Source organism: Indicator indicator, chromosome 2 (assembly GCF_027791375.1).
Source record: "Indicator indicator isolate 239-I01 chromosome 2, UM_Iind_1.1, whole genome shotgun sequence".
Lineage (NCBI taxonomy): Eukaryota > Metazoa > Chordata > Aves > Piciformes > Indicatoridae > Indicator > Indicator indicator.
In genome coordinates this window covers 13,660,169-13,686,254 of record NC_072011.1, presented here as the reverse complement: position 1 = coordinate 13,686,254, position 26,086 = coordinate 13,660,169, and the positions used below count along the sequence as shown (strand labels likewise).

Here is a 26,086-nt window from a genome sequence, read left to right as displayed (position 1 = left end):
TTTTTGCTGCTGATTCACTGTTGTGATACTTGGTGGTCTTGATTTGTTGTGGGTGATGATCCCCTGGTCTTGATTCAGATTATGGGCAGTATAGCAGTTGTCTGTACAGCTGCAAACAAACACCAGATAATAGAAAGTGCTGTATTTAGATATAATCCATTATAATGACTCATCTGTAAAAAACAAAAAAAAAAAAAGGAAAGATAGTCATAAAATAGATAAAAGCATGTTTAGCATCTACTGTAACAGCAGTAAGATGGTGGTCAAGGTCTGTCTCTCTTCTTGATACAGCATACCACCTTGCATAGATCATAGTCAGAAATGACAATTTTGAAAGGTTTGTAGAGCAGTCAAACCTCTGAGCCCTGGGAAGATGAAAAGCTGTTGTAAATAGAAGCTGTAAAAATGCAAAATATAAATACTGCTTATGGTATTTACTCCTGATTCCTGTGAAATCATTTAAATTCATTTAACTAAATATTAAAAGAGGTTAATAGTTTTAAATTTACCCCTGGTCTTCTGCTGTCTTTATTTTAAATTGAATTTGGCCTTAGAGACTTAAGGTCTTTTGAGAACTTCTAGTAGAACCTTCTGCATAGAATTGCTGCTACCTGCATTAATTTAAGATTGTTTTCAGTAACTTTGTTAAAGTAGTGCTATCAAGGCATAGGAGTGGTCTTGCAAGAGATGTGTGCATCCTGGGTTTCTTTTGGAAGGATAAGTGGAAGTGAGTGAAGGCAAGCACATGCAAACTTTTTGCCACCTACAAGACTGGGCAGGAGCCGGAACAGAATTCTTCAGCACTTTGCTGCTTGGTGTTTACAGGTCTGTCGAACCTTCTGCCCAAAGCCAGCCTACAGGCAGTCTGCTCTCCATCAATCTGATAAAAGCAGGAACTGGGCTGTTTACCGTCAGTGTCTGCCCTGCCAGGAGTGTACAGTAGAGATATGTGTGTGCTAATCTGGGTGTACAGCCCTGAAGGGGAACATAGCAGTGGACAGCCCCCCTCACTGACAAGTTATTTCCCGTTTCTCCCCATGACACATGCTTGCAGCCTGTGCTGAGTGCTGACCTCTTTCTGCTGAAATTCTGTCCTACAGTTTTGGGCAGTGCTCTTAGCTCTCTCCCAGACGTCTGTACTATGCTTTACCATGAACCAGTCTCATTTGATTCAGAACATAATGAATTGAGGCTCTAAATGATCAAAGAAGTCTGTTCTCCAAGGAAATTCAGTTTGCAGAAACAGGCTAAATTATTTATACATGCTATTTTTCATCCTTAGCACAGACCTGCTACTCTGGAGCCGTTTTCATGGAAATCCAAAAAGCTGCAGAGCAGACTTTCTAAATACGTTTTTAACTTTTTTTTTTAATGGTTTGTCTTTTTAAGCTTTCAGTTTGTGCTTTCAATCTGTATTTCAGTGCCTAAATGATGTTTAATAAGCACATGCAGTTTGAACTCTGTGGTTTGGCCCTGTTCTATTGTATGTTTCATTGCACTTCCAGTTCAATTCCACTTCTGTGAGCAGTGGTAACAAATGCAGTAATGCCCCGTGGCCTCTGCCGGAATGAGAGAAGGAAATTTGGTGTTGCACAAGATATAAACATAAGTTTAAGGGCTGTCTTTTTTTTTTTTTTTTTTTGTCTCTGAAATACCATGCTCTTCATTTACTGATTTAGTTTTTGCTGTTGGACAACTGCTTAATGAATAGATGGGGCATCTGTGTGTATGATAAAACCTAACATATGAAGTCCTTCCGCATATACTTTTAAAATAGATTTTGCTGAGTATATGGCGGCTTCAGGCTTGTATTTCACAAGTATTTTCCATAGGTAGTGTTGTCAGGAGCAGTTATTCAGTGAACAAGATAGGCTAGTTTCAAGCTAGTATAGGAATTTTTCACAGTTTCCATGTGTCTGAGGTTTGTGAAAGATGTGCAGATGTGGTGTAGTTGACTGGGAAATGAATGCACAAAGCAAATCAATTCAGACTTGTATATACAAGCAAATATTTTCTGTTTTGATGCATGCTTTTGAAACAGAGCTATAACATATTGTGTGAAGCTAGTGGATTAGTTCTAAAAGTTATCTTCCTTACTCTTAGAAGATACAATTAGGTGAAATTGTTGCTGTTACTTTGAAAAAAAACAAACCAACAACAAAAGCACCAACCCTTATTTCTTAGCAGCCTGAAGCCAAGCACCAGGTATTTGCAGTAAAAGAGAGTCTTTTGATGACGTTTATTTTTTAATTTCCTCCCACGTGTATTTCCTTCCTGTCCGCTATGCAGGTTTGCTCAAGTTGTAAATGCCTCCAAAACTTAAATACATTAGTTAAAGTAATTGAATGTTGAGAAGATATTAGATTTACATATATATACACACACAGAGGTATACCCACATACAGAGAATATCTACACATATGCGCAGTCTACAGTAGTCAAACCAGCTGAGGCCTTTGCCATTAATGTTGCAGCAATAGTCTGGATTGTTTATGTATGAACAAATAAATATTCACATTTCTCTTTGAGTTATGTATATTGGTTATAAACTGATGCAGGTGTGAGTTTGCTTAGATAATCTGTGGTTTGCATTCCCAAGTCTGTTCTCTAAAAAATATTCAACTTCTACGTCACTTTGTGATCATGCTTTTACTTGGGTTTCCATCCTCTTGCTTACTCCTGCCTTTGCTTTCCAACAGTCTATTCGTTTATCCTCAAAATTCAGGCATGCTTACTTTTTCAGTACTCTTAAAAAAATGTAAATCTGACCAGCCTACCTTTGCCTTTCATTCCTTCATATTCCTCTGGATGTAGAGCTGCTGTCTGAAGTCCCTTTTACATTGTTCCACAGTGCACACACACAATTCAATTTCTTTCTTATTGTCTCTGTTGCCTTTCTGTCAGCCAGTATTGCTGTCTTGCAAGGCCAATGGAGCTAACCACAGATGGAAGTAACTGCATTTGAGCTGGAGCACAAACTGCATCTTGTTGAGTATCCTGTATCGTGCATCATGACATGACTTGCCGATCAATTTTCTGCACACTTTTCCCACACTTAGTTTGGCACTGCTTGAATTTGCACCTTGAAGTAGCTCCATGTTTAACCATTACCATTGTGGTACTAGCCACTATCACCTTCCTCCAGTTGTGGCTGCTGAACAGCATAGAACAGGGCATAGTTTTGAAATTAATGCTTTGTTATGGGTTAAGTAGAACAATGCTCATATTTTAACCATTTGTATGCAGAAGTAGCATCCATGAAGATTAGACATTGGAACTTTGGAAATATCCAATGTTCTTTATGGTCTGTAGACATGATGCTGGAGTGGAATGAGGTTGGGGTGTCCTAAGGCTCTGCACTGGCTGGGGGAGAAACTGTTAGGGATCAGCCTGAGTAAAGTGGCTAGACAGTGAAGACCATTCGATTGATTGAGGAGGGCCATGCAGGGCAAATAACAAGAAGAGAAAGGGACTACAGTTGTGTGACCAAGGTGTTAAAAGCAGACTCTTCATGTGTGATCACGAGCTGATACATTTTTCATGCCCATTTTAAGGTCCTTTGGTCTGAATCATTGCAGTGCTGAGCATTCTCTTTTGCATCTTGAGCCGCTGTTGCTTGTGTTAAGTCTCTGTGTATTACTGTTAAATGGCCTGAAGGACCTGGAGGTCATTGGTCACTCAGATTGATTAGGCAAAATTTGCAGGTAGCTGTAGTCTTCCATGAAAATAAGTGTAATTAAGGAAAGGAGATGAGCTTTTGGGCTTGCTTTGTCTTTAAAGTACAACTGGCAAACCCCAAAAATAAAGCGGAGAAAAATTTATATTTGATTTTACTACATAGCTATTAGACCACTTGAGAGATGTGATGACTGATGCCTGTAGAGAATAAAGGAAGTGGTAGATGGAGGAATCTAGAATGCACTGGGTTGAAAGGGACCTCAAGGTCATCTAGTCCAAGCCCCTCTGTAGGGATGTCCTCGAACTAGATCAGGCTGCTCAGAGCTCCATCAAGCCTGACCTTGAATGTCTCTAGGGATGGGGCCTCCACCATTTCCCTGGGCAACCTGTTCCAGCATTCCACCACCCTCAAAATAAAGAACTTCTTTGTAATGTTCAGTCTAAATCTACCTTTCTCTACTTTAAAACCACCATCCCTTGTCCTGTGGCTGTATGCCTTTGTAAATAGTTCCTCCCTAGCTTTCTTGTAGGTTCCCTTCAGGTACTGGGAGGCCACTCTTCTCCAAACTGAACGACCCCCAACTCTCTGTCTGTCTTTGCAGGAGAGGTGCTCCAGGCCTCTGATCATCTTCATGGCCCTCCTCTGGACCCTCTCCATCAGGTCCATGTCCTCCTTTTGTTGAGGACCTTACATCTGGACGTAGTACTTCAGGTGAAGTCTCAACAGAGCAGATTAGAGTGACAGAATCATCTCTCTCGATCTGCTGGCTGCACTTCTTGTGATGCAGCCCAGGACGTGATTTGCCTTCTGGGCTGTAAGTGTAGATTGTTGGCTCATGTTCAGCTTTTCATCCACCAGTGCTCCTAAGTCCTTCTTTGCAGGGCTGCTCTCTATCACATCATCTCCCAGATCGTATTCATAATGAGCATTATCCCGACTCAGATGCGGGACCTTGCACTTGGCCTTGTTGAACCTTGGGAGGTTTACCTGGGCCCACTTATCCGGGTTGTCCAGGTTTCTCTGGTTCATATCCTGCCCCTCTTGGCATATCAGCCACACCACTAATCTTGGTGTCATCTGCAAACTTGCTGAGGGTGCACTAGATCCCACTGTCTGTATCACCAGTGAAGATATTAAACAGCACTGGTCCCCGTACACTGAGGGACATCACTTGTCACTTGTCTCCATCTACACACAGAACCATTGACCCTCTGGATGTGGCCATCCAGCCAGTTTCTTATCCTCTGAACAGTCCACCCATCAAATCCATATCTCTCCAACCTAGAGAGAAGGATGTTTTTGGGACCATGTCAAAGGCATTGCAGAAGTCTAGATAGATGACATCTATTGCCCTTCCTTTGTCCACTGATACAGTCACTCTATTGTGGAAAGCATCTAGATTAGTCAGACAGGGCTTGCCTTTAGTAAAGCCTTGCTGGTTGCTTCCAATCACCCCTATGTCCTCTGTGTGCTTTACCAGAGCTTCTAGGAAGTTCTGTTCCAGGATATTCAGACTTCACCTGACTGCCATGACTTTTGGGGTATCATGGAGAGTGGCTTGGCAACTACATCAGCCAATTCTTTCAGAACTTTGGGATGTCATCCCTTAGAAAAAAGAGGGGGAAATGGTTCTTGGACTCTGAAATGTGGAGAGGTTGGTGAGGTGAGAGGAGGTGTGCCATCAAGCAATTTCTTTACAGACTTTGTACTTGGTTATGACTCATAGCTTCTTGGCTCAGGCTTAAAGGTGTGCTTTAGTTCTGTCTCGAGGATATGGAGTGAAAGATCAGAGGGAGATAGTGCTTGACTGACTTGCTCACTGAAAGCAAAGTTGAAAAGGATGAGCTGATGGTCTGTAAATTGACTCCTATAAGTGATGAAGGCCATCGGAGATCTTGATGTGGTGATATTCCTGCTGGCTGGTTTATATAGTGGTATAGTTTGCGAAGTTGTCTTTTCATGAGGAAAATTTGTTTTCTGTTAGTTCCTTTGTAGTCTCAGAGCTGGAGCACATTAAAAATTTCTGGATGGCAGAGCAAAGAATTAGGTTGAGTAGTCTTTCGTGGTAGTGTGAGGAAATAACTTGATTGATTCTTTTTAGTTCTACTTGGTCACTCAGCATTCACAAGTACTTCAGGGTATTACGTTCCTGTGGCACTCCTCTCCTGATTTATGCTTGTGCTCAGTGTTTGTTAGGTGCAGAATCTGGCATTTGGATTTGTTAAATTTCATCCCATTAATTGTTGCCCGATGCTCCGATCTGTCTAGATCCCTCTGCAAGGGCTCTCATGCCAACAGTACCTCCCCAGTTTAGTAACATCAGCAAATTTGCCAATGATGCGTTCAACTCCTGCATCCAGGTCATTGGTGAAAACATTGAACAGGCTCTAGAATTGGGCCCTGAGGAACACTGGTGACCAGTTGCCACCAGTTGCAGCCTCATTCAGTACAACCCTTTGAGCCCTACTGTTCAGCCAGTTGTTCAAGTGGCTTTCAATAGCACCTAGTATTACCTGCTCAGTGGTTTTTTAGGTACTGAGGTTAGATGAAGAGATTTGTAGTTTCCTGCATCTTCCCTCTCACTCTTCATGTGTAGTGGAATGGTGCTGACTAGCTTCCAGTCAGCAGGCACCTCTTCAGACGTTTAGTAAATGATGAAGAGGGGCCCTATTGTAACATCCAGCAGCTCCTTCAGTCCTCTGGGTTGAATCCCGTCAGACCCCATGGACCTCTGAATCTTCAGCTGACACAGCTGGCACCTTAAAATTTCAGTGCCCACAAATGGTAAGCCACTGCTCCTGCGCTCTGGATCCTGTGACTCAGAACTGGGCATCCCAAGGTCTATCAGTATTAAAGACAGAGGAAAGGAAAAACCAACACTGAATTACTCTGCTTTTTCTTTAACAGCCCAATTAGTTGGGTAATTGTATTAAACAATTATTGGTCCAGTATTTTCCTGATACCTCCACTTTCTATTAGTGTACTTCAAAAAAGCTGTTGCTATCTGAAAAAACGCTGGCCAGTTTCAGCTCTAGTTCAGCTTTGGTCTTTCCTGTCTTCTCTCTGTGAACCATGACTTTTAATCTTCCTGCAAAGCCCCACCTTGCTTCCAGAGAGTGTACAATTTCTTTTTCCTTCTGAGCTCCAAGAGGAGCTGCTGCTCTGTCCCACTTCCTTGGGCACCATGGGATTGTCTCCTCTGCTTCTAAATGATGGTTCTTAAAAGCTGAAGAGCCCTTCTAAGTACTTAAAAGCAAATTTCTAGGGATGCTGTTAAGTAACTCCCTCAGTAGCTTGAGTTTGCTCTCTTGAAATCTAGGGTAGCAATTCTGTGTAGAAAATAAAAATGTGGGGATAGGAGGAAGAATGAGAGAGGAGAAAGCAAAGTGGTATGTAACTGTGTGGCTAAAAGCAGCTACTGGCAGTTCAAATAAGGGATTTCATTTTCCACTCTTGATAAGTTTAGTTTTATTTGTATGATAAATATACCAAAATAAAAATTTTCTGATAATTACTACACCATGTCCTGAAACTATTTGAGGTAATATTTATGTGCTTTGACGCTTCTTCTGTCAACCTGTCACCTTTGTTTCTTGTGGTTCAGAACCTGATGATCATGTTTCTTTTTTCCAATAACGGAAATGCCAGTTTTGTACATAGTAAGACATTGCAAAAGGTGCTGTGGTTTAGCTGAGTGATGCATGTTGCATTTATTGAATCTTCGTGGTTAATGGCATATCTCAGCCTCTGTGTATTACTGTCTGTGTTATCTTTGTGGTCTTGTTGTCAACATGTGAGAACGTTTACTTTTCCCTCAATATATCACACAGTGAAGCTGGAGCACTTTGTGAGCAAGTGTCAGTCCAGAGCAGGTCAAATAACGAGTTACCTGCCAATATTTCACAAAAGCTGATTTAAGAGAATATTAAGGATGCCAAACCAGACATTGAGAAGCTAAGAAGTAACAGAGTCACTTGAGTGACCTTAATTTTTTCCGTCTTCTTAATGCCATGCGATGCCTTTCACAGATACAAGATCATGTATTTTTCTTTCCCCAGCAGCTGCTCCTCCAATAGGTATTGCTGTTGGTACTTCAAACAGAAGCTTGCTGTACAATCAAACTATTAGTGGTGCTTTTCATTTTTGTATTGCTTACTCTCTCGCTTCTTCTGTTGTTTACTAAATGCACTTCAAATGCTTTCTTGTATATGGAACTACTTTACAGCTTCAGTGCTAAACTACTAATATTTGTAAGACAGTTATCTTCATGACTTTCTACAAATACCGCTGGAGTGGTAAAAATGGCATTGTCAGAAAATATCCATGCTTCCCCAGTAGGTTTGCTGTCTTTTGGAAAAGCAGAGTAGGAGACAGTAAGATTCAGTAGGACTCCCATAGAGCACGTACCCTGATACTGCAGCTTTGATGTGTTCTGCCCGCTGCTCGCCTACCCACCATCCAGAGTCAGAGAAATCTACAAGAGCTGGGCTAATGTCCTGTACCTTTAGTAAATACATAGGATCTGTGTATCTCTGTAATAGCAACATAGGTGTATAATCATCACAACTTATGAACATAATATGGACTCTTTGATGGACTTGCTTTCAATGGGCATGGGTTATCTGAGGTTCTGTGTCACAAAGAGGAAGAAAGCTGTCTCTTTAGGAGAGAAGAATAAATCTGCTTTCAGGGCTTGTATGTGTACTGCTCACAGAGTTGGCCATCTGGGTGCGGAAGTATTTGTGATTTTTATGTCTAATTTCCCCACTTATTTCTAGTGTGTCCCAAGTAATTTAGAAATATATTTGGCTGTTCTTATGTTGACTAAGTCTGTTTATCGAAATGAAATTCTTCTGTTTGTTACAGTGCCCTCACCAGAGCAGATTGTAATAACATCTGAAAACTTCAAAACTGTTGCGCATTGGCAGTACCCTCCTATGTCTGAAACTCCTCATTTTATTGTGGAGATCAAACCTTACAAGTAAGTTCTTATTCTTTCATCATTTCCTGTACCTGATGTTCTCTGGAAGCATGCAAAAACAATCGTTCATGGTAAACTCTTTTGGTTTCTGTGTGGTGAAGTGATACAGGATGAAGGAAAAGTTACCGAAGTGTAAAATAAGGCAAAAATTGTCAAATAACAGAGTGTTTAAGGTAGGCAGGGACCTCTGAAGCTCATCTGGTCCAACCCTTCTACTTAAGCAGGTTGCCCAGAGCCATGTCCATATGGCTTTTGAATATCGTCAGGGATGGGAATATTCACAACCTCCCTGGGCAACCTGTACCACCCTCACAGAGGTCTTGTCACCCGCAGTGTGTTGTACGATACTGTGCAATCGAAGTGGTAATAACTATTGCTTGATCTGTTTTACAGTTCAGGTCGCTATAAGAACGTATCGGCTTGTGTGAACACTGCAGCTCACTTTTGTGATCTCACAAGGGAAATAGGTGGTGCTTTTGAGTCTCACTGGCTTCAAGTTAAAGCTGTTGTTGGGTCACAACAGTCTCAGTACGTTGAGACAAATGAGTTTATTTTGCAAAAGCATGGTAAGTTCCATCATAAACTAAACCTTGCAATTTTTTCCTAAAATGTAAAGAAGTTAGTAATTATCCTTTTTGCTGTATTGTTTTGTCTTGTTTGGGAGTATCATAAACTCATGAGTCCAGGACGAAAGGAACGTGATGATTGTTCAGTAGGAACTTCTGTAGTTCTAATTTGTTAGCTCTGTTGCTGTGGTATCCGAATATTTTTTAAAAAAACTTCTAAAGGCAGGGAAGTGATGGTGTTGGTGTACTCTCAGCCTCCTCCCCAAATTCTTGCTTGGTGTCTCAGACACTGATTTAGGATATGAAACCACCATTTGAAGCTGTGGACCTTTAAACGTCATTCAGGTGGTTGGTGATACCACGCTTGACGCTCTTGACAGTTTTGGATGTCTAGATGCCATCCAGAAGCTCTGGGAGTCTACTGTAGCTGGATAACTAACACTGCTCATTACTCATGTAAATCCTCGAGGCTGCTTTGGGAGAAATCAGTGTCATGGTCCAGTGGTGGGTAATTTGGCAGAAGTTAAACTTCCTTAGTTCCAGTTTGTACTGGATGCAGCTGAGCTTAACTCCTGAGTGACACCCAACTGGACCTTTAATGTGACTAATTTTACACTCTTGGGGGCAGAATTAAGACCCTAACAGATTCAAGTGCCAAACTGGTGTATTTGACAGGCTGCAGATGTAAACAGAGCTGAGCTAAAGTGGGGATAATGTGAACAGGGACAGGGAGTGGGGCTGGGCAGGACAGCAGCTCTTTCTCTCCATGCCAGGCAGGGAGGCAGGCAGCAGCATGGCAGGGCAACATGGCAGGCAGCACAGAGGTTTTCAATGGTCCCGGTCTCTAGCCACTGATTTCTTAGCAACTGATTCTTCACATGCAGCTCCCTCACAAAATGGCTTTCCCATAGCAGTGTCTCCTCACAGCAGGCAGTGACCCCCCCAGCAGATTCCCGTCCTCCCGCCATACAGTGGCGTATTTATAGTTTCACAGCTGTACCTCCGTTGCCTCTGCCACCAGGGAGTCCTGCCAGGGAGTCTCCAAGTTTCAAAGTCCCTCACTCAACCCCAGGGGGCCAAGTGCCAAGCTTCCCATATCCCAAATGATTCTCCCAACGATACTGAGCCACATATATAATGATTCCCTGTCCCTTATAATCAGTTTTTCACATCAATGTTGTGAAAGCAAATTGTGCATCTAGACTCCAAGCCAACCTGTCCAAAACAGTGCAACAGGCCACAGCATATCATGGGCCGTGCAAAGCAGGCAGAACAGGGTAAGAAAAGGTGAGACTTTCTCTCACATTTGCTGCATTCTCAACAAAGAGCTTTCAGGCAAGAGATTACCCATGAGATCCTCCCTGGCTTGGGCTATGCTGAATTTCAGCATTGCTGGAACTGGGAAGTGGGAGTCCCTCTTTGTTTTCCACTATGATTTCCTCCTCACCCAATACTCCTGTAACTTAGATTCAGTGGCTGGTTTCTAGTGTTTGACAAAGGGACAGAAATCATGATAATAGCGCCAAGTTTGGCAATTTGCAGATAATTGATAGTCACACGTAGAGGAGGGAGGCAAAAATCACTTGCTTACTGAACAAGAAACTTGTTTGTGTCTAATGGTTTGACTAAACATACAATTCACGTAGGCCACTGCCGTGGAAAATCAAGCTTCCTAAAAACTGTTCCTCAGGATGAGGTTTGTTTAGAATTTCAGATAGACTTTGTTTTAATACAGCATTGTTTATCTGGGTGTGATTTGTGGTGACAACTAGTAAGCAGTATTTTGTGTTCTGTTCTCATTCATGTGTGGGTTTTTTTAACATTGCTAGTGAACCGAATTTTTATGTCTGTACGTGTGTAGGAGAGTTAGATTGCATAACAGTGAAAATCTGCATTGTTTTCATTTGAGAAGCAGACTCACAAATGTTTACAAATGCATTCACTGCTTCTAAGTGTCAAAGCTGTGTGATACTAGCAGCATTAAAATAAACATGTAATTCTTATCAAATCTCTGATGAAAGCTAACTATAAAAAACACATTTTATTTTAAAGGTTTAGACCTAATAGCAAAGGTGTAATGTGTTGCAGGAAAAATAGGACCACCAAAACTGAATCTCTGGAGGCACGATGATGAAATCATGGTTGATATTTACCATCCTGCATTCCCATCTGAAAAGCTTCTTCCTTGGATCAGAGATGTTTATCCAAAGCTCATGTACTGGGTGACTTTTTGGGATAGTAAAAATCAGGTAAGTTCCAAAATGAAAACTTAAATTAAAATTACTTGTTTACCTTAAACACATATAAGCAAAAGGTTCACTCCTATGATCCACAGAGCCAACAGATACTAAGAAAACAGTTAACTGTAACATAAGGCTGCTGAAGTCTTCAAATGTTAAGTGCACCACAGTGAGATATGTGACTGGAAGGTCTGGATTTTAGTTGTCCAAATGGATGTTTTGTAACAAAAAATGAGATTATTGCATTAGTTGTGCACAAGATGCAGTTACCTAATCCCATGCTACTGTTCCTGCATAAGTGTTTAACATCGGTAACTATTTGCGTGCTTTTCGCTTGTCTAGACAGACTTTCCATTTAAGTAGATTACCTTTTAAGTTACTGGTATCACACTTACTTAGCAATTGTGGAAGATGAACTTGAGGAAAACGATTGTAGATATGTTTATTTACAGTAAACTTTGCATATGCATCGAGGTACAAGTTTTAGAAGTGAATTAAGAGTGTGAATCTTGACTATGAAGAACACATGCTTCAGCTTAAAGTATCACAGTGTGCTTAAATGTAACAAGGTGCAAGGCCTATAGCTGGTGTAGGAGGCACATCTAATAGTTACTGTTTAATATTTTTGCAAGCGTTGGAAGGTGCTGTAACATTTATATTGTTCTGCTGAGCAAGATGATGCAATGTGAGTTTTGTTTTTTGCAGAGTAAAGAAGAGTTTCCTGAAGACAACTGTACGAATTACACATGTAGCCTTGAGATCCCAATTCCTGCTGAAGGTTCCACTTACTGTGTCTCAGCAAAGGCAAGCTTGTATAATGACCTGATGATTGGCGCCCCATCAGAAGAAAGCTGCATTCATGTTCCTCTCAAGCAGACACTCAGTAAGGGGATTCTAAAACTTAGTACTAAGAACATACTTAGCTGGAAGAGACCTTCAGTCAGACTCAATATGTGACTGATAGAGCCATGAGATGACTTGCATGCCTGTGGGAGAATATGAAAAAATGAAAGTGTAATCATTCTTTTCCAAATGCACTTTCCCAGTTCTAAAGACCTTTAAAGATTGAGTATTACATTCAAGTAACCCTGAATTTTTGAGTGCTTTTCTTCTTCTTGGGTATTGCAAAACCTGGTCATTGGTGTAATTAACCAAAGACAAATGAATCATTCGCTGTTATATAATTTTCAGAAACATTGTCCCTGTATTCTAACTTTTTCCTCAGTGATAAGACTGAGAAAAAAAATGTGTATGGACTTTCTCGATTATTTCCTATTAAATAGTAGTTGGTAACTCAGCTTCATGTATAGCTCTGATAACCTTTTACAAATTTTTTAATTATGGCCCAAAACTTCAGAGAAAAGAGGTAACATTATTAGCAGCAGTTGTGTTCTTTCTTTTTATGCACAAGAGCAGTAGTATGATTGAAGACAGGACATTAAGGAGAGTAAGATCAGTGAAATCTTATCTAGCAATAGTTGTTAATTCTATATTTTGGAAGATTTCACATTTTCACTTTATTCAATTAATATGCTGTCACATGGAAAACTTACAAATCTGTTCATCTCTATCCATCATCTCTTAAGGAACAAAAAATACAGTTACAAAATTCCTTTACCTCTATAAAAACATGATTGTGTTTATATAAATTTTAACTCTTCTGTCATTCTAATTTTTGTTTGATATAATACTTTATAGTTTAAATTCTCTTGAGTGAAGAAAAGGTGGTAAATTGGCAAATTCACACTTTACAGCTAAACATTCTGACCAATTAAGAATTCCTGAAGTTACTCTGAGTGGTACAGTGGTGGATTATTTTTCTGAACTTCCTAACAGATTTGCTCTAACTTCTTAGGCACACAAACTATCATCGTTCTGTGTGTTGTTACTCCGATCCTGATTCTGATGTTGGTAGTATGTTTTGGCTGCAAGAAACTAAGGAGGAGCAACATAAAGCTGCCTAAATCTTTGGTAAGTCCAGACTTTTTATCTGCATCAGACTTTTAATATACAGAGAGGTAACTTCTGTAACATCTTTTTAACTGAAGTAGTAGTAGTTGGTCTAGTTCAAGAACTTGGTTTTTAAAAAGTAGGTTTGTATTCATTTTAGTAGCAGAGAAACTGAACCACAGAATTACTAGATTTTTGAGTAGAGACTTTTTGAGACCATCTAGGCCAACCCTTTTGCTCAAGCAGGGTCAGCAAGAGCAGGTTACAGAGGGCTTTGTCAGTTAGATTTTAAATACCTCTAAGGAAGGATACTCCACAACTGCTCTGGGCAACCTATTGCAGTGCTTAACCACCCTCACAGTAAAAGGTTGTTTTCTTACATTTAGATAAAATTCCATGTGTTTCAATTTGTGCCCATTTCCTCCTGCCCTCTCACTGGACACCCATGAGATTCCTTCATTATGTGGTAATATTTTGATAGTGCAAAGTGCTATGCTGATCTGAAAGTGATATGCAGAGTAAGGGGAGAGGAGTAATAGCACTGTAGGACAAGGGAAGAACTAGGGGAAATCTGTTCTCACACTGAGTGGTCACAGAGAAGAGAGCTCAGAAGCTGCTCTGCCTAGAGCTCCTTGCATCCACCCTCAAGAAACAGTGAATGTTCCTTAAAGAGCAGCATTCCTTATTTTCTCGTCAGACAAGAGTGGAGTATCTGACAAGTACTGTTACAGTGTCCTTCCGGTGTCTCCTTAGTCACACCTACAAATAACTGGCCGCAGCTGAAGCAGTTTTCAAGAACTGCCATGTGAGACATCAGCAAATGGTGATCATATCAATAATATTTTCTTGGTGGATGTAGGAAGTCTCAGAAGACTTCTAGAGGGAAGAGGCAATGATCTTCAATTCCTTGTTTTTCAAGACCCTTTAAAGTGACTCCTTCATAGTGTGGGAGTAGCTCAATGCCTAAGGACAATTTGGAGCTTGCTTTTTGTGGAATAGAGTGTAGGAGGTGAGATTGCTCTGACTAAATAGAAATACCCAAGCCAGTGATGCTAGCTAGATCTGTCCTTAGCAAACAGTAGTCTAGTCTATTAGCTTGTGCAGCACAAGATGATTCATCTCATTCTAAAATAATACACACTTCTGGTCAGACAAAACACTCACAAAAATGCTTGTTTCTTCCCATGGACTATGACAGAGCCATGAGATTAGTTCAGAGATAGCCATTCGTGCTGGAGACTTTAACAAATAAAGGGGAGAGAAACCTCTCTGATGAAATCTGCAGGTAGACTCCAATATCAAACTACACAGGCCTGTAGAAAAAGTGAGAAACTGGAGATTTTTTTCTTTTGTCTTCATACCCAATATGTAACTGAGTATACAACATTATGTCCTACATACACACACAAATTTCTGTGAAGAAAAAAACAACTTATCCAAAACAGCAGTGCCATACTCCATGGATCCAATTATTCTGGCTTCTCAATACCACTGTGATAATGCACCTAGATCAGGAAAAAATATCACACAGATAAAGTGTTCTTTTTAGCTCCTGTAAACCTTGTTATGCATGCTCAAAGTTCACACTTCAGCTCGGCTTGTAGAAACTCATTTGTGTGCCCATATTCTCAATGTACTGGGTTATATGTTACCTTGTGATTCCAAGGTTCCAGTTTCCATGGTTCACATTCCACACCATGCTTTGTGGCTAAGGTGCTGAATGAAACCTCTACCTGTTTATAAAGATTGTTAGCTGTGTGCTTTGGCACTGAGACAGGGAACTGGTCATGGCCCCAAGACTGTCAGTGTTCAGTGAGGATTTGGACCTTGCTTTTAGTAGATGTATGATTTAACTTCTAGATTGACCTGAGAGAAGTCACAAGTTAGACTCTGGGAATCCTCTCTGAGTAGAATCAGGACTTAGACCCTTTTGGATCTCTTCCAAATCAGAATATTCTGTGATTCTGCCCATTTCCTTTGAAATCTTTAGTGGCAAATAAAAATGGCACAGCTCGTAAGGATAGTTTCTATATATTTGATATGAATAGTGTGGCAATTTAAAATTAACAATGACTTATGACTGTTGATTATTTTATAACAAATCATATAAACTAATGAATAACTACTGCAAATAATGCAAGTTTAATGGTATGAAGTTATCTCTATAGGCTTCTTGGACCTGAGAGTCTGTTGCTGACCATTGAATGTGTACTAGATATTTCTCTGTACAGGTTATGACTATTGTGTTTTACCTGAACTTGTCTAAAAACAAAACATCTATTTGCCATCTATTATAAGGCTAGGTAAGATGTCCTACCTTAGGGCTGCTGCCTTCCTGGCAGCTTTAGGTAGATGGTAAAACACCATTTGAATGACTTTCAGCAAGCTGGAATTCTCCAACAGGTGGAAAAATAAGAAAGTGTAACTAACCATCAGGCAGCAGCCTTTCCTGAGTCTTGTATACCCAAAGAAACGAAAAGAAAAAAACCCAATCCATTGCTGTTTAGATCTCAGGAAGTTTTATATCTCCTGTGCTGTTTGTGACTCCTAAGAATAACATGTCAGTCATGTAGAGGCTCTTCTTTCACAGTGCAACTGTCTTTCAGTATGGGCATTGAATGATTACCTTCATTAGAGAAGATGTTTGATCAAATGATTTCCAGATCCTATTCATAGTAAGATCCTACCAGGAATATACATCTAGTAAAGTGGGACATGTTCCTTTACAAAATTTCATCATATTAGTCTTCTGTTAGCTCTGCTGAAAGTTGTGATTATCTGTAGCTAGCCATTCATTTTCTTTATTTCACAAAAAGTACTTCAGAAGGCTGCCTCCTTCCACCCACTATCTGCAGTCATTCTGGTTTGTCCTGTACTAGATTTCTCATGCAAGGTTTGTATTAAGGTCTTGTCCACTTGAAAAGGAGCCTGACCTTATTTTACTGATAAGCTGTGGGCATTGTTCTCTGCTTGAACTTCACTGATTTTTTAAGTGTCTCTTTAAATGATGGCAAATCGTTAGAAAACTCTTACTTGATTATAGCAGAGGCTCATTGAAAAGCATCAGCTTTCATTCTTAGCTCACATTTAAGTCGACTTTTCTCTTATTTGGTGGTACTTTTTCTGAGCTGGACAAAGGGCAAGGTTGTCTTCTCTCTACTTGTAGAGCACTTATGGATATTTACAAAACAATTTATTTTGTGACTCTGGCTTTTTTGGTTATGCAACTTTTTTTTTTTCCTCATTATTTGGAGAAATTGTAATGTAATTGTTCCTTTAAAATTGATATTTGCCACAAATAACTGTCATCTTGTAAGAGATGCTTCATTAGTTTTTATGAAGGTGATTTGTTGTAATGGTGGGGGGTTTTGGTGGGGGAGGGGGGAGGTTGTATTTTTCTGTGAGCATCTATAAGATAATAGCATAGTCTCCTATTTATACATTTACACAGCATTAATTTCTTGTGGAACCATGCAAAGGATGTGCAGATTTTGTCAAGGTCCTAATGAAACTTAAAACACACTTTTCAAACTTTCCTCTTGAAAATACACACCTGAGAAGTACTTTGTAGGTGGACAAACCCATAGGAAAGAAAGAAAGAAAGAAACTGCTGATTAACTGCTCCTGATTCCTTGGGATTTGTGTGTCCTTGAGCCTGGCTTCCACTGGTATATCTCCTTCGTCTGTTGAGACAGTGAAAGACCTGAAACAGGAAGGAATGTAAGCACCTACACATTCCAGGAAACACTGCTGATACCTAGCTCAAGCTCACTGACTGTCAGCTAGTATTAGATAATGTACACAAAAGAAAAGGAGTAACTTACAGTAAATACTTTTCTTCAAATAGCAACTGTATCTTTATTACCCTATTAATATGCTTTGAATGGCATTCCAGTTAATGTAGTAAACTATGGCTCTGTTGAAACTAGAAATAACTGGCATGACTGAATGGCTAAATTCTCAGTCATGACTCATAGACTTCTAAAGAACCTTTGGTACCAGGAAACCCACAAGAGTTTTTTTCTTCTGATGGCTTCCTTCTTTCATGGATGGGAGGACAAGTGTTTCTGCATCGTCTTGCTTCAGTCAAAAATTCACCAAGAGGGAAACGAGTTTCCTTTTTGAGAACAAAAGTCTTGTATGTACTTGTATGGAGAGCATTTATTTTATCCTTGGGGTCTGTGTGTAAGCATTGCCAGCTGGCACTGTGAAATAAGAACAGAGGTGTTCCCTCTGTTAAGGTGTTCCCTTAACACATTTTATCACTATGATTTCTAGAGCTGTGTGAAAATTCAGAAAGAACTCATTGAGTTCTTTATAGCATTCATTGGTATGGGGAGAGGTAGAAAGTTGTAAAAAACAGCTTTTAGCTATAGTTTCTGTGGTGTTTTGTCTTAATTCACATTCCCCAAGTGTTTCAGATTACAAAGAGAATTATCTTCTCTTGTCACATAGTGTGATTATTGGAATTAGACTTTTTTTTTTTTTTAGCTACCCATCTAGAAGACTGCAGCTGCTGGTCTGTTCTAGGTCAGTGTTGGTGTAGCATAAGCATGCAAGATTTTTTCATTTGTCTATGTAACCAGATTTTCTAAAGGTACATTAACCTTGCCAGTTGTTCATAACATTTTCAGTAGCTGCACGTTATTGATCTCGTGCCCAGAGAAAGGCAACAAGGCTTGTGAAGGGCTTGGAGCCCATGACTTACATGGAGCATCTGAGGGAGCTGGGGTTGTTCAGTCTGGAGAAGGGGAGGCTGAGGGGAGATCTTAACACTCTCTACAACTACCTGAAGGGAAGTTGGAGCAAGGAGGGGGCCAGTCTCTGCTCCTTGATGACAAGCCACAGAACTAGAGGAAATGGTCTCAAGCTCCACCAGGCAAGGTTTAGGCTGGATGTTAGGAAAGACTTTTTTCACTGAAAAGATCATCACTGCCCTGGGCAGACCATTCCAATGTTTGATAGAGTCACTATCCCTGGAGTTGTTCAAGCAGCATGTGGACCTGGCACTTAGGGACATGGTTTAGTATTGGCCCTTCGGAGCTGGGTCAAGGGTTGGACTGGATGATCTTTGAGGTCTCTTCTAACCAGATATGTATTCTGTATTCTGGTTTCTGCAACTGTCTTCTAAAGATTTGCTTCTTCTGAATGGTTGAGTTCCATAAATACTCATGGAAATTGCTCTGAATATTCTTTATATAGTATTCTGACTCTTTCTGCATAACAGACAATGAACATCCAGAGGAGTGATGGCTGAATGGCAGGTAGGGGAATCACCTCACCTCAGTGATACCAGCAGAGTTGTTTGTAAAGCTCAGATTGTTAAAAACTGCTCTCCAGGGAATGTTTGTTTGCTTTTTGTTAAACTTCATGGTTTCAGTGATCCAGCATAAATCACAGAACCATCAACAGGTATCAGGGCAACTGAAGAGGAAGGTATGGGGCTGAAGTGAGAGGTGAAGGCAAATTCTGATGAAGTCAGCACATTGAAGATACGAATGTAACAACAGAGCCTCACAACCTTGTGCTCAAGGAAGATTCTTGAAAACCACAGATTGGATTATCTGATTTTGATGGCTCAGTTCTTAGACGTTTTTGCCTATTTCTTGCTTTTTGCCTGTTTGTAGCTTTTCTTAAACATTACTGTTCACTCTTTTCTCTTCCTACCTGTATCTATCTTCTGAATTTGCCTCAACCTTCATTTCCAGTCAATTATTTTTCTACAAAGTATCTCAGAACAGTGATTGGGTACCTTTTATTATAAAATTAGCTTCTTTGCTAGTACTTTGTAGTCTGTTATGCACTATATATATATATTTAATGAACTCTGAAATTTAGAAAAGCAAATTTACCAATTGAGTAACTATTCCTCCTCATACTTTCTGCTAGCTTTGGGGAATACCACACAGCTGAAAATTTATCCCACTTTGCTTTTTCCTACATATTTTTGAAACACCTTTTTAAAACAAACAAACAAAACCACCAAAAAAGCAGAAACAGAAGACTCTAAACAGCCTGAAGCATGTCATAATCATCTAAAAATAACACTGAAGGAATTGATATGCTCTTTCTGTGAAAGGGGTTTCTAAAGAAGGGTCCAGGGAGACCTTATAGCATCCTTCCAGTAGCTGAATGGGGCCTACAAGAAAGCTGGGGAGGGACTTCTTACAAGAGATTATAGTGACAGGATGAGAGGGAGTGGATTGAAGCTGGGGTAAGGTAGATTTAGACTTGGATATATTAGGAAAAAATTCTTTACAGTGAGGATGTTGAGATGCTGGAACAGATTGCCTGGGGAGGTCATGGATGCCCTCTCCCTAGAGGTGTTCAAGACCAAGCTGGATGAGGCTTTGAGTGACCTGGTCTAGTGGAAGATATCCCTGCCCATGGCAGGGGATTTGGAACTAGATGATCTTTAAGGTCCCTTCCAACCTAAACCATGAATCTGCAAAACATTAGTTTGTCACATCATTGAAGGAGTGCGTAGTGATAAGTGACTAGGAAGTCTTCAGCATAGGTATGACTGCTGGTATGCATAAAGATTCTTAAGAGGTCTCCTTCCAAAGATCACTTTTTTCCCAGTTGAGATAATTGCCACAGAATATTAGTCATTGCAAATTACACTTACTAGATATAGAGTATGAAAGGTTTTCCCAGGTAGTTGAAGAATGTTACAGGGTTTTCTTCTTTTGTTGTCTTCCTTTACATTGCAGACTTGATATTAATTACAATACAGTGGGTGGTATGAAATGGATTTGGTCCTTGCAAGTGTGTTTGTCCATAGAAAGCATTTTTGAGAGTGTGCATGAAAGTGTTACTGGTAACAGATGAAGTCATAAAATCCGGCAAGGTCATTATCCTATGTCTAATCTTGATAATTTATGCTGGGATTAGTTGTAATGACATGACGTTCATAATACAAACTTTTATTACAAACTTGTATCTTTTGGAGAGTGTTTTAACCTGTAACAGTGTGAGAGCTGAAATCCCCCCCTACACTGACAATGACCAGGCTAGCTCAGTCTGGAAGCAAATGAAAGCTGTATTTACAAGCAAATCTACAATCTATGATGAAATGCAATGAATATGTACAAAAATACACTATTTACAACATTTACAAATATGTACAATCAACAGAAAAACACAACCAAGCCCCCTTTGCTCCCCCCAACGGGCCTCCCCCCCAGCCAGAAGGAATCCCCCCAGACCCTCTTGGCAGAAGGCAGAGAGTCAAGAAGCAGAGAGGCTGTTAGACTTAGCTTGTCACGGTCAGTGTGTTATCTTCAGCCAGACAGAAGCTGAGGAAGCCGAGAACCGAGACTGTCCAACTCCCCAACCTTGTTTTGAGTTGAGATTCTTAAACATTTCTATCTCTTCAATGGAAGTGTTTAGAATAATCATTATTTTGCTTTCTCACACCCAATAGTGATTTATTTACATTCTTTCACTTTCTCTGCTTGAACTTTGTGAAGAAAAATTGAAAAGACAGTCTTAAAACCATCACATAACCTCGTAATTTCGTCAGAAGATAAAGCAAATAAACTAGTAGCTAATGTGGATCTAATGTTTTTTCTTTTCTCCCCCATTTAAGGTCAGTGTGATGATAAACCTGAACACGGAGAGCATTCTAGAACCAAAATCAGCAGCAAAATATGTATCTGTAATAAGCTCTATGCAGTCGGCACTGCCAGTGAATGGTGAAGTAAACTTGCTGCAGGCAGAAGAAAAAGAAGAAACAGTTAATCCTGAGAATTCCAGGGAAGGAGCATCTTCTGTGTGTCTTCCAGAGGCATCAGCTAAACCAGAAGAGGTGTCTGTGGAGGAAAGCATGGAGAACATACCTTCTGTTGATGACCAGAATCATCAAGTAAAAGAGAGTTACTTTATTTCTGACAGCAGCCAAATGGATCTATATGGTAGCTCTTCAGGTTCAGAGACTTCTGATGCAGAAATACAACAAACAAGCAGCTGTGTCAAGTTTTCTGGCTATGACAAGCCTCACGTTCCATTAAATATGCTAATAGATATTGGTGAAGAACAGCCTGTGATTGCTTACAGGCCAACTGACCAGGATAGATGAAGTGTTCAACCAGAACTGGGGAGGAACAGCATTATGGAAGGTTATGGGAAGTCTGGGTTACGTTGTGACCATGTACAAATTTGTACTTGCTCTGATCCAAACAAAGTAACCAGTACACAATTTAGTACAGTGGGATCCTGAAATGGGACTGAAAGTAGTGCCTCAGAACTGCATAAAAAGTGGGGAGAAATTTCATAATAATGACTTCTAGAAGTGTGAGTATACATGACACATGTCACTGTTTCTTCCTTGAAAGAGTGCTGTGGCTTTTCTAACAGTAGCTATGGAGAACAGACTTCATGGAGGAGTGTCAAACAGCTGTATCATTATTAGTTTCTGTTTCAGATCCTTTTCATAATTAATTCAATGGCCATAATGCTTGGAAGTCCTTCACTTGTTTACAACAGAGATGTGCCAGAACTATTTGAAAGTTTTTGCCTTTATTTGAGGTATTCTTTTGCTTGACTTTTTCTCTTTTGAAGAGTATTTTGTATTATAATACTGTTTATATAAGAATATGCCTATAACCATCTCCTGTATATCTTAAGAATTTGATTCCATGGCCATGAACCAGTTATTATAGACTTTCCTGCAACTAGAAGTATATACTTACAGGACTGCTACATTTTACTTTCAGTGAGTAAACAATAGGCTTTTTCTTTTGTACTGTAAGTCTTGTGGCTTAAAAAGCTATTTTTCAAAGTGCTGTTGCTTGTATATCTAGGTGATCCAAATGTTTTCAGAATTCAACAGCCTGCTTTCCTCCAGAGCATTCTTAGAACAATATGTTGGGGGTTTTTAAGTAGAAATCAATAGGGCTTCTACCAAACTTTTCTAGCAGGTTGAAAATTACTCATTTTTTCCCTTTTTATGACATAACTTAGGAACTACCTCAAATTATTTCCCTCTAAAAAGAGGTCTCAAGACAATAGAAAAAATAGCATGGTAAGTTGTAGTTCATAAGTTATTGTCATCTCTGAATTTTGTAGTGTGAGATTGTAGTTTTTAAAACCAAAGGGTGAGGATTTTTCTTTTTTTTTAATATTTAAAAACTTTTGACTCTGATACCTGCAATCCAGTTTGCCTTCAGTCAAGTTTTGATGAATTATTTTGTTTGTAGGAAATGTCTGCAATAGTTCTTTTATGAAGCTTAGTTAAAAAAAAGCTACTTTACATACACAAGGTGCCTATAACACCCCATACAAATTTTTGTCTTTGTTTTAAAAGATCTTTTTTATAGGATTATCAAAAATGTTTCCATGTTACAGCAGGTGGTTTAAAAGGAAAAACCAGTAGCATAGTACTTCTGTTCTTACGTTTCTCAGTGGCGTGAGGATTCCCAAGTTAGACAGTTTATACACCAGCTTCTGGACTGTTTCTATTTCTGCAGATACACACAGACATATGCCACAAAGATGTAAAGACAATAGTCATTTTTCCCTTCTCATATCTGTTAGCAAGGTATTGATAATTGTAGGAGAAGCCAAATCAAACAGGTGAATTTTGTATTTAGGTTGTGAGGGAGAGCTCAGCTATAAAACGATTTCTCTCTGTATTAGTTGGCTTCGGTTTGTTCTGCATTGCTCAAATGTACTGAGACCCTCTAGTACGTTTTTCATGTTCTTGATTGAGTTCCTAGAAGACAGTGCTGGTGACACTGTTTAGGATCCACTAGCATGTGGATATCCCCTTGCAGAAGTGCAGAAGAGCATTCCCTTGGTGTTAAAAGGCCGCTTTGGAACTCAGAACTGCGCTTGAAACTTCTAACTAAACTGACTTTTCAGTTAATAATATGGTTCATCACTGAAACATGCTTTTAGTATCTACTAAGGGGATGAGCAGCTGCATGTTGTGCAGAGCTTGAAGTTAATATAATTTCTTTCAGGTTTTGTGGGTTTGTTCATAAATATGAACTGCAATAAATACCTCAGGACTTTATAAATGTCATGTAAATGTTTAAGTTTAACGTGGCTAGAAGGGAGAAACAGGGCATTAGAAACCCGTGAGCTGTTTTGGGAAGATTTTTTTTTTTGATCTGTTTGCTGAGTGTTGTCTTTGCTACTGCTCAGAGTATTTCATCTTAATTGTGATTGATAGCTTGTTTTCCTTCTGTCAGTTTTGTTAAAAATACTACTGCTGTTCTTCTAGAAGTTCAGGAATTTGCTGTAGTCATTCCATTTGGTATATCTGCTTCGAAACTATTCTGTCAGAGGCAGGTAATTTCTTGGAAAGACTGTGTTTAGCAACTCTGGTGCTGGTAGGAAAAATCTTAAATAACTAAGACTCAGCCTCTTAGATTTTTGTAAACACAAGAGATCACTAAGTGTTTTCTGTTCTGGAAGGCTTTTCCTTTGCTGGCATACTAGAGGAGGAATGCTTTTTTTTTTTTTTTTTTTTTTTTTGCCTGTGCTAAGGTAGATGGATGCATTTTAAAACCAAATAACTGTCATGGATTTTTCTCTCTTCCTCCTGCAATACTACTGCCTTATACACAGTCCTGAATCTTACAAGTAACATGGAGTCCTATGTGAGTAAAAGGGACCCAGCTGGGTGCTAGGATATGATTAAGGACGAGGATGTTAAGAGTGATCAGAAATACATCATGAGCATATGTGGAAAGTACAGCATGGTGAGTAGTTATGCATAGTGGCAAGTCACTGTTATTCTGTAAGGTGAAAACCAAGCACAGGAATGAGTGCTTTGTGCTAAGGCAGCATACATATTTAATAGATCTACATGCATAACTGACCTTTTTGTAACTGTCACATGGTTAAATGGCTCTTTTAGTGAAAAATTATGAATTGTAATTACAAAAGCCACTGAATTATCACCCTCCCTGTAGGTCGTCTTCTGTATGCTGCGTATTTAAACAAGTAGCCAGTAGTGGGAGGGATGTTTAAATTACTCAGGACAACTTGCAGATTATTTTAATTGGGAATAAAGGAGTTTAAGAGTGCACAAAGCACCAGATTTCTTTTTTTCTTTCTTTTTTTTTTTTTTTTGGGCTGTGACTAGCTGAATGAATAAGGTCACAGTTAGACAAGAATGTGTTCTCCCTGAGTCAGTAAGCTCTACTTCCCCCAGTCGTCTTTCCAGTAGTTGCAAGTAGTGGTACTAAGAGCCTAAGAACAGGGCAGTTGCATGTGATGGTATTTGTGCTAGGGTACAATCCAACAGCCTGCAGTGTCAGGACTTCATGGACAGGGAACGTGGAAATGCCATTCCAGCCTGGTTTTTGCAGTTCTGCAATTGCCAAATATCTCAGCCACGTAGTTTGGAAGATCATTTAGTAGCTCTTTCTTATTAATAGCTGTTTACATGGCACCACTAAAGAGCAATAGGTTGTTTCTAGCCTTGCCATCTTAACTAGTGAAGGGCTACATGCAAATATGCATGTCTGTTCCAAGCAGCTGGGATACTACAAGATGTCTTGTTTCCACAGATGTCAGTAAATTTGCCAAGAATTATTTGGTTGGTTGGTTGTTTTTTTTTTTTAAGCTACAGTATTGATGTGGAAAAAGCATAAAAGCAGATCAGTTGATGCTTCTGTGACAGCACAATACTTCATTGTTGGTTGCAGATGTGGTAAAGTTAGATTTTTCCCTGGGTTCAAATCAATAGTTTCAGCATGTCTTTATAAAAAAAAACCACACCTCAGAACAAGCTAAACACAAATCACTTTTCCTCTTATGTGACCTGCTTATATTTATTTTCTTTTAGATTCAGTCCTTTTCACTGTGAAGCCCTTGTTACTAATACATGTTCTATAGCCTCTAAATGGATGCAATCATTTGGCTAGGTGGGGGGCCCAGGGGGTCTGTGGTTCATTCTTCTCCCCAGAACTTTTATCATTGCTCCTATGCATTTGTTTAAAGACTGGGGCACCATCAGGCAATTTATTCTGGAAGTTTTTTACCCTTAGAACTTTATAATGTTTAATGCAAGTCTTCCTGACTTCAGAAACTTAATTAACCATGTTAATTAAGGAGACCTTATTGTAGCCTTCCAGTATCTTAAGGGGGCCTACAGGAAAGGCAGTGAGGGACTTTTTAAGGTGTTGGGTAGTGATAGTACTAGGGGGAATGGAGCAAAAGTAGAAGTGGGTAGATTCAGATTGGATGTCAGGAAGAAGTTCTTCACCATGAGGGTGGTGAGACACTGGAACAGGTTGCCTAAGGAGGTGGTGGAAGCTCCATCCGTGGAGGTTTTTAAGGCCAGGCTGGATGAGGCTCTGAGCAACCTGATGTTGTGTGAGGTGTCCCTGCCCATGGCAGGGGAGTTGGAACTGGATGATCCTTGAGGTCGCTTCCAACCCTGACAATTCTCATTCTGTGTGATTCTGTGATGTTGGGCCTTGTAAACATATTTTGGGTTTTGTCTGAAGCTTGTAATACGACTTCAAACTACTTGTAAATACTGTAAATATAAAAATGTTTTACATTTAATTAAAATCTCAGAAGACAAATGTGTATGCTTGCTTTTTACTGTTAGCTTTTATACTGAAGACTGATTTTGAAGCTTGCTCACTTCATCTTATGCATGTAGTGTGTGAGCATTATTGATAACTAACAGAAAACACCATGGGAGATG

General features: G+C 39.7%; 1 protein-coding gene across 1 annotated transcript; it reads left to right on the top strand.

The window, feature by feature from the left end:
• The first annotated feature begins 4,600 nt into the window (after positions 1-4,600).
• On the top strand, positions 4,601-21,701 carry IFNGR1 (interferon gamma receptor 1). The gene is made up of 7 exons (XM_054393533.1): positions 4,601-4,693; positions 8,458-8,660; positions 9,054-9,226; positions 11,315-11,475; positions 12,172-12,349; positions 13,322-13,437; positions 21,008-21,701. Exons 1-7 carry the CDS (start codon positions 4,601-4,603, stop codon positions 21,494-21,496), a joined length of 1,413 nt encoding a protein of 470 aa, XP_054249508.1. The 3' UTR covers positions 21,497-21,701.
• The last annotated feature ends 4,385 nt before the right edge of the window (positions 21,702-26,086 follow it).